Consider the following 8,938-nt stretch of genomic DNA (forward strand, 5'->3'; position numbering starts at 1 on the left):
ATTTGTTGTCTTTGAATGGTTTTAGGTGAGAACTATATTGCATACTTCCCGCAGTAAACCGAGACGAGACACTTGCTGTGAATGTGGTCTTTACACAGGGCTACTTTTCACGACCTGACAGAATTGGGTATTAAAAGAGTCCCTGGGTGGTCTGTGCTTTAGATTCCCAGGGGCAGAAGTAGGCCATTTGGATTACACCACTTCAAGTTATAAGCTATTGAGAATATGGTGTATTTGCACACAGGGAATGTTTTTTTCATATTATGAGTTGGTACGTCAAGCATATCAGACAAACGAGACCCACAGAACCAATGAAAGGCCTATTAACGCTCTTTGTCATCTTGTGGCGACGTAAGTATATCCTTTGCAGGAACAACCAAAACATAGTGGACTACATGTAAATTATTGCGTTTTAATAAATAATGCGTTGAAACATATGTTTAAAACGTCGTGAAATGTTGATAGCTTATATTTCTATTAGAACTCCTACGTTGAACTAAAACACTGGTTTATAATGCGTTTTATTTTAGTCCCATTTGCCTCCAGTCAGTCAGTCACAGCACCAGGAGATGTCGTGGCCGGTCGTCCATTTACCCTGCAGTGTAAGATAACCAGACAGACAGGTGACAGGTCTGCTTTGTTCTGGGATTACATCAATCAGACACTATCCCGTATATACTTCTCCCGTCAGTGTAACTCGTCAGTACCAGTATATCCGGATGCACCAGATGGAATATCAGGGGGATGTCAGAACATAAACGGTGAAGAGGTTTACACAGTGACGATAGAGAATGTCACGGAAGACATGGGCTGGGGCAGATGGTTATGTCAGTATGCAGGCAAGAGAGCCAGTGTTACTCTGGATGTTCAAGGTAACAGCATTTAACATAATTAGATTAAAACACCCCTGAAATGTCTAAACAAAAAGCAATTTGAAATTATTTTTCCTCAACATTCAGCCACCTGTGTTTGACATCCATTATAATTTCTGCTTACGCCATCCAGTAGGGTTACAGCTATTAGAGCACACACAGATATTGAGAACTGTCACGCTGCTGCTTACCATATACCGTCGCCATAGCAGCTTTTTCAGTTTGGATATTATTTGAATTGATTGGTGTTTTACGCCGTATTCAAAACTATTTCAGCGGCCCCGACTGCACAATTGGTAGATCGTCCGCATTGTGAGCGTTACATCCAGGGTAAATCCCGGGTAGGGTGCTACCTAATACTTAGGTAGTTATAGTAGCTTCCTCGCTTAGCATTCAGCATTAAGGGAGCAGAGCAACGACCGGTTGACCCGTATCATGGTAATGGCTTGGGTCGGGCGGCCTACATGCCTCCGGTAATTCATCTCAGTGAAGCAGCACTAGATAAAAGAGTGATGGAAATCCATCCTGCAACAAGGAGGCACGTTACACGTATATGCACCCTAAGGAGCCCTTCGTCGTTATCTGACTGGAAAAATTGTTAAGTACGACGTTAAACCCCAAGCAGTCACTCACCCACTCACTAAAGAATATTTCACTTATGCGACTTTCCGGCGTTATGGTGGGTGGAAACTTTATATTATGCCGATACACTAAGAGAAAAAGTTTGGGACAATTGACTCAAAATCTCAATTATGCAAATAAGCTACTTTAGCTGAAAAAATCATCTGACCAAAACAGTGGAGTTATGTATACCTCAGATTTTTCAGTCATTTGATCCAAACTTTTCTTTTAGTGTACTGGAGGCCATGTCATGTGTTTGTCCAAGCTCAACTAAAGCGATAAAATATTTCATTTATCTGTATTTTTTAAAATAAAGAAAAATATATCAGAAGTGCCTCTGCAATTGCAATAATGGTTTTTGAAGGTGACTTGATTATTGTGTTCAAAGCTTTTGCTTTATCTTGGCTTCATTTCAGTCATGGTGGCCAGTGTGACCTTGATGAACCCTCCAGGTGTGGTATTAGCCGGTGATCACTCCACCTTTACCTGTGTTACCTCGGCCAGTAAACCACAGGCCTGTATAAGAGCGTACATACGGAGTCCCGGTAATGTCCGGGAGATAGACTTGGTAGACTGTAACGAGGACTCCAGCTCCGTACAGATCACTACCCGGACACTGATGTTTACAGCCAGAGCCGAGGAGAATGGAGCTGAGCTGTACTGTAACGCCTCCAACAGGGTGACGGATCCTCCTGTACGATCAGAAGTCTACACACTGAATGTACAACGTGAGTATGATGTCGTGACAGACTATTTCGACTCTCGGGAAATATTTAATTATTTATGTATGTATCAATCTTTAGGATTAAATATCAAATTTTTAAATAAGACAGAAATAAGTATATAATTCCTTAATAACAGCAGGCGAAAAATGTAGAGAGAAAAGAAAGATATCCTTGTGATTGCCCGTAATCCGATAAAGGTTGACTGGTCTGCTCCAGGCCGTCCCGATTTTTCTCAGTGAGATTTGTTTACATGCGTTGTACTTTGTGTCGATTATCCACTATTCAGACTGACAACTTCATCATGTAGCATATGTATTTACAGCACAGGAACGCCATGTCAAAGAAACCAAACACGGTGTCCTATACAGTTACAACATACTGATACAGTATGTTTGCTATAAATACAACAGTATTTGTAAACTTAGCACCTGTGGTTATTGAAAGTAGAAACTGGAAAAAAGACATCCATATCATCACAAAGGCCTGCAAAGTGCCTAACTGGCACGTAAGAAACTCTCCCACTTACCTCACATTTATTAAAGGAAATCATAACTAATTTACTAGCATAGACCCATTTGGAATGTAAACGTTCAAAGTGATTTCAAAAAATGTTGGTGGTAATATGTAATATCGTAATATGTTTTTTGAAACATACATACGAACTGAATGACGATTATTCTGTTGTCAGATCCTCCACGGAGTGGCGTCCTACTGTCAGGTTATATTAGCAACACAGCTGTAGAATCTGGAGAAACACTGACCTTGACCTGTCAGGTGGGAAAGGGGAATCCCCGACCAGCACTCTCCTGGTCATCGGAGTGTGGACAGACAAACACAGTTGACGGTAACGCTGGAAGTCAGCAGATCAGTATCAGTATAACTGTCAGTCCGTCCATGAACCAGAAGACGTGTGTGTGTAAGGGGAGTCAAAACGGGACGTTGTCAAGATGGACGGAGCAGAAAAGCAGAACATTCAATGTTTTATGTAAGGCTTTGGAGGCTAGAATATGCCACATATCTATATACTGACGCGAATTCCTTGCAATAAGTAGCGTCATTGTTCAGCGACTTGGACCCGAGTACAAGGTCATCCATGCGGTAATGTAAGGTCATGCTCTAAAACATTCGTGCTGTGTTAACTTTTGATCTCTTTACACAATTAAACGGAATAAAACTTAAGAAGAAATTCTGTCATTTGTGATAACGATATTTGCTATTGTTAATAATATTGAAGTGACGAACATTGACATGCCTACATTGGTCGGATGACATTCAATCGAAACTATAACCATTAAAATCAATCGAAGGTAGGAGCATCAAAGAATTTTGCATTTTTGGTAGCGACTACTAGGATAAGAGAATTAATTTAATGATTGTAAAAGTTATTATTTTCCTTTCCATAAATATTAATTTGTATATTTCATTGATATTTCACGTTGTACTCAAGAATATTTCACTTCTACAACGGAGGAAAACTAGACACAGAACGGATGAAACACATGACCAATCGCAGATTGCTGGCAGACTATCCCGGAGAAGACGCCAGCATGAACTCACTGCGACCACATTGGTGAGAGGCTTCGCGTCATTGCGCCGCGTACGTGGGAAGGTATGCCGGAAACCTGCGGATGGTTGTGGGTTTTCTTCGGGCTCTGCCCGGTTTTCTCCCACCATAATGTTCCTAAATTAATAAATTAATAAATTAGTGCACCGCGGTGGCAACCAAGACCCCTTAGCCACTCAGACCCCGCTTTCCATAAGTAACCTCATGGATTTTTAATTGTACTGCCGTTAAACGTTCATTGACTTCCTGACCTACCGATGTTAACCAGCCTGTGTTCATTTCAGTCGGACCTGGCAGCATACAGCTCAGAGCAGACTCCGGACAATCAGGAAACACAGTCACCGTCAAAGAAAACAGCACAGTGACATTTACATGTAACACTAGTGAGTCCAATCCTGCTGCCGTCCTATCCTGGTACAACAACAGCAGTCCTGTATCAGCAGGAGAGATATCAGAAGTGAGCTCGCAGCCAGGGTCCAATCACGGATACCTGACCACACAACAGTATACAGTGAGGGTTGATCGATATCAGGATGGTAATGTCATCAGATGTGAGGCTCAGAGACCTGGCAATGGAGGTAGTAAACGTGTATCTCCCAGTTTAACCCTGGATGTGATGTGTAAGTATGTTATTGTTTATTGTTTTCGCAGATATATATTGTCGTGTTGCAAAATATGAAAGCAAGACGAGAATACACATTTCTCTCTAGGCGTCGTTTAAGTTACAAATGATATCTGTTGTGGAATTTCTCTCTAAGCGTCGTTTAAGTTACAAATGATATCTGTTGTGGATGTAACGTTTAGTGAGATGAGTGCGATGGATGTTATCGTTGAAAAGGTAGTTTAGAAATAATATAATGTGCATGTGGAACGGATATTGTTTATGACTTTTTAACTTTTTATTTAAACAGATGCCCCAGAAATAACATGTAACACAACTCAAGTGACACTGTTCGAAGGTCAGAGACTAAAAATCTCATGTGACGTAATATCCAACGATGATGTCGTCATCCATTGGTATCAAAGTGGCCGTCGAATTGATAACGCTGTGACGACAAACTCCCGAGGTCCTGCTCGACGTGACGTCACCATGTCGACAGTGGAGTTTGAGTCAGCCGAAGCGAGGATTTCCGGCGTGTATCAGATCGAGGCTACGAACAGTATTGGATCATCAACTAGGGAAATAACAATAAGTGTGACTGGTATAGTATTTTATTTGAAAATTTTGAATATGTGGCAAAAATAAATGTATTTATTCAGGGAGAGATCTGTTGTGCCATCTATGTGATAAACATGTCTTACAATTTCAGTCAGATGTCAGCGATCTGAAATGAAAAACTATTATCTTTTTTATTGATTAGACTTTTTTTTTTATTATTAGAGGGTCAGTTTATACCACAGGAGATAGAGGTGATATCCTGTGCTGACAACCAGGCCACTCTGATTTGGGCGTCTGGAATTGATGACTCTCTGGTGGAATATTACAACTTGGAGTATAAAAGAAAACAGGGGGAATGGAAAGCAGAACTCGTCAGAAATCTAGGAAGAGTAAAACTTGTCCGGAAAACCCTGTCAGGTTTACAATCTGGAGTGTTGTACCATTTTAGACTTCAGCCTGTCTCAGACATCACCTTTTCACAATATGCTACAGCCAACTGCACCGTTCAAGGTGAGTTTTATACATTGCACTTTGGCCCATTTGATGATAGCTATTGCTAGCCTCAGATGTGACGTTTTGGCTGTAATAATAATGTCAGTAATACGTTTGCGGCATCTTTTTCTAAATAGCCAATATTGTGTTTGCAGCTGCACAGGCGATCCATGGACAGAAGGACGTTCATGAAGCCGGTGTCAGTAAAGGTGGTATGCTTGCCATAGGTGTTGTTATTGGTATTGCAGTCGTCACCATTATTGTTGTTTCCGTCACTTGCCGGCAGCTGCGAAAAACGCCATCAACAGGAAACAAAGGTTAGGTCTAACCGTTATGCATACCTCTCTATACAGTTATGTTAACGATTTATTATTTGTCTCTATTAAAAATGTACTTGTGTGTTACAATCTCTTATATTCAAGTCTGGTTAAAAACCACACCTGGTTATCCTTTTTCTAATGGTACAAAATGTGTGGTGTAAAATGGGAGAATAGCACATAACAGTAGCCTCTTGTTTTAATATGTCCGCACTTGTACGTCTTAAATTCCTCTGTTGCCTTTCTTGTTGTCAGAAGACACCTCAGACAAACAGGGTACAGGACAAGTCATGAGGTACGTATTTAACACCATCTGTCTTCCAGCATTCTTTCATCACAAATGTCCTCTACTAAGATTATGATGTTCTCATCTGTAATTTTATCTGCAGTTTCGTGCAAGTTATTAATGCCGATGTGTTATGAACTAGGCATAAATCTTTAGAAATATACCCTTGTGGATAAAGGTAAATGACCTTGTTGAATGTTGTTACTTTGGCAGGATCATAGAAGACAGAGGTACAGAAGATAGAGTTGTGGAATATAGGGGTATAGAAGACACAGTTGTGGAAGATACGACTGACCTTGAACTTGTTTCACATGGTAAACTCAACATTATGTTTTCCGCACACAAGTATTTGGAACATTATGTAACAAAGAACTCAGTTCTTTGGGTAAAAGCATTTGGTGAATATTACTTATTGTAAATGTTTAAACTGTGTTGGATTCAAACTTTCACAATGAATTGAAGTCAGATGTTCACTGATGGCTACTCTTCGCTTGTCACAGGTCACTATGAGGATTTGGACACCACACCCAACCCAGGTAAGATATTTCTGATGAGCATCACCCAATATCCTTAATCTGATTTAAAATGACATTTTGAGTAAAATGTTTTGCGTACTTTTTAATTGCTTAGGTGAGATTAACAAAATAAGTAACATTTATTCTCCCTGATTCATATTACAGGTTGCTGTAAGCTATTTTAAGTGAATCCTTGTTAGAAGAAGTGTTTCTCCGCTTTTACCATTCGCTGACTCGGCAGTTCTAGAACCACTGTCATAACATCAAAAATCTTTTCTTCTCGTAGTTGCTTTTCGTAAGCAAGACATTCTGATTTGTAACGTGATGTTGGAAAATGTCCATCGAAAAAATTGAATTGAAGCTCAATAGGTTGGTTATGTTCATACACAGTGTAACACGAAATAAATAAATGGAATAAACCTCATGCTTAATGTGGCGGACGGCGGGTGTAGGTATTTTGGTCATATTCTGTACGGACTTTTTACGTGTGTTTACAATCACCAGGACCACATTACGAGGAGCTCTCAGGAACAACGGCGTCATCCACACCTGGTGAGAACAGAGTCTACGAGAATGCAACCGTGTTATGAACATAAAGTGTACTTCTTAGTATCAGCTCATGTATGTGATAAAAGAAACAATTCCTGACACGTATTTAATGGTATAATGCGTTGCATTTTGAGAGGCCTAATGAGGGAAGTGTTGTAAATGTTGGAAGAAATGTTGGATAGCGATTATCACACGTACATTAATAATTATCACCTTATTAATCCTTGTCAGGATTTAATTTAAGTATATGTCGTAGTATATATGAAAGGCCAAATGAGGGAAGTGTTGTGATCTTGGAAGAAATGTTGGAAAGCAATTATCACTAGTACATATCTACAGCCCCTTATTAATCCTTGTTAGGATTTAATTCAAATGGTCGATTATGGCTCAACCCCACATTGGCAGCACTTTAGCCGTACTGTGGTTATATTCGAACTTCGGACGTATAGATAAAGTAGCATGAGTGTGTATGGAAACCGCCATTGTGAAACTTCTGTGAAGGTAATTAGACCGAACAGGCGGCGGAATGAAGAAACGCTGAATAAACGCTGAATAAACTGTACTAATGCCATAAACCCTCTTGCTTATATGTCATTAAGATTTGTTAGTCTAGGCTCTAAAATGATGAGAGACATTAACATATAACGGTAATGTAAACTTTGCCAAGGAGAGGAGGAATAAAGTTGAAATCTCATGTAGGTGGAACATTATATAAATGTGTACTTTTTAAACATGTAAATGCTTTTTGTTTCATTTGGCTGTCGTATTTTATGTCACGCTTTAATCGATCTGGGGATTACGCGTCATGTATGGAATGAAATTTTGTCATCGTGTCCTTGAAACTGACGATGAAAGCTATACTAAAAGTCCAGAGCATTGCACGGATGAGCACGAACATCAGTGAAGGTAATGACCGACAGCTAGAACTGGCCACTGGCCATAAGCCATGGTCAAATTGGGGGAAGTAAAAGCCAATTTCTAAAACCGAATTGACCGTGTGTTAATTTGCTGGTTTGTTCTTTCCTTTATATCTTTTGTCAGATCATTGTTTCACGACGCGGATTATTTGTCGAAAACTTGTTATAGTGCCGTTAAGTTTATGGTTCTGCCTGAATGGAATAACATGCCGACGACACCAGACAGAGGTGGATTCGAACTCGTAGCCAATTTATCCAAGGCCTAGGAAACTTCCCACAGTATTTAAGTTAAATATGACAGGCTGGAGAAAATGCATTTACTTTAGCCCTTCAAGGGTGACGTGCAAGAATATTTTAAACGTAGATTTATCAATTAATTACAACGAATTTGAATTTTAGGTGTATGTCGTAGTATATATGAAAACTGTTAATTAAAATATTACGTCTACATGTGGGTGTTAAATTCGGATTAGATGTACTCTACCAGTAGTCGCTATGGAATGAGGAAAGATTTATTTAGACTTTATAATGACATTTATATACTATTTCTTTATATAACTATGACTTGTTTTCAATTGTAATGATCAGAATTTGTCACATGACATGTCACAGAAAAATGCATTACCACATTGGAATAATATTTAGATCTGTTATGATGCGGCGACTAATTTCCATTCTTGTCGTCATTTATTTATTTATTTGATTGGTGTTTTGTATCGTACTCACATATACGACGGCGTCCAGCATTATGGTGGGCAGACCCCGGGGGAACCCCACAACCTTTCTTATTGACAGACCTTCCCACGTAAGGCCGGAGAGGAGCCCAGCATGAGCTGGACTTGAATTCACAGCACCCGGATTGGTGGGAGGCTCCTGGGTGCTGGCGTGCTAATCTTCTCCACCACTGAGGCCCCTCATTCT

The 8,938-nt window shown here is 39.9% G+C and overlaps 1 protein-coding gene across 1 annotated transcript; it reads left to right on the plus strand.

Annotated features, from left to right (window-relative positions):
• The first annotated feature begins 4,872 nt into the window (after positions 1-4,872).
• LOC135462583 (uncharacterized) lies at positions 4,873-7,967 on the plus strand. Its single transcript, XM_064739810.1, has 7 exons — positions 4,873-4,984; positions 5,164-5,451; positions 5,589-5,750; positions 6,006-6,045; positions 6,250-6,350; positions 6,537-6,572; positions 7,056-7,967. The coding sequence occupies exons 1-7, from the start codon at positions 4,873-4,875 to the stop codon at positions 7,139-7,141; spliced, it is 825 nt and encodes a 274-aa protein (XP_064595880.1). The 3' UTR covers positions 7,142-7,967.
• The last annotated feature ends 971 nt before the right edge of the window (positions 7,968-8,938 follow it).

This window comes from Liolophura sinensis, chromosome 1 (genome assembly GCF_032854445.1).
Source record: "Liolophura sinensis isolate JHLJ2023 chromosome 1, CUHK_Ljap_v2, whole genome shotgun sequence".
Classification (NCBI taxonomy): Eukaryota; Metazoa; Mollusca; class Polyplacophora; order Chitonida; family Chitonidae; genus Liolophura; species Liolophura sinensis.

Bases quoted from the DNA above. Each gene is read 5' to 3' on its own strand.
- LOC135462583 (XM_064739810.1), top strand. From the start codon at position 4,873: ATGTCGACAGTGGAGTTTGAGTCAGCCGAAGCGAGGATTTCCGGCGTG. The intron at 4,985-5,163 runs GTATAGTATTTT...TTTTATTATTAG, and splicing joins AATAACAATAAGTGTGACTG to AGGGTCAGTTTATACCACAG. The intron at 5,751-6,005 runs GTTAGGTCTAAC...TCTTGTTGTCAG, and splicing joins GCCATCAACAGGAAACAAAG to AAGACACCTCAGACAAACAG.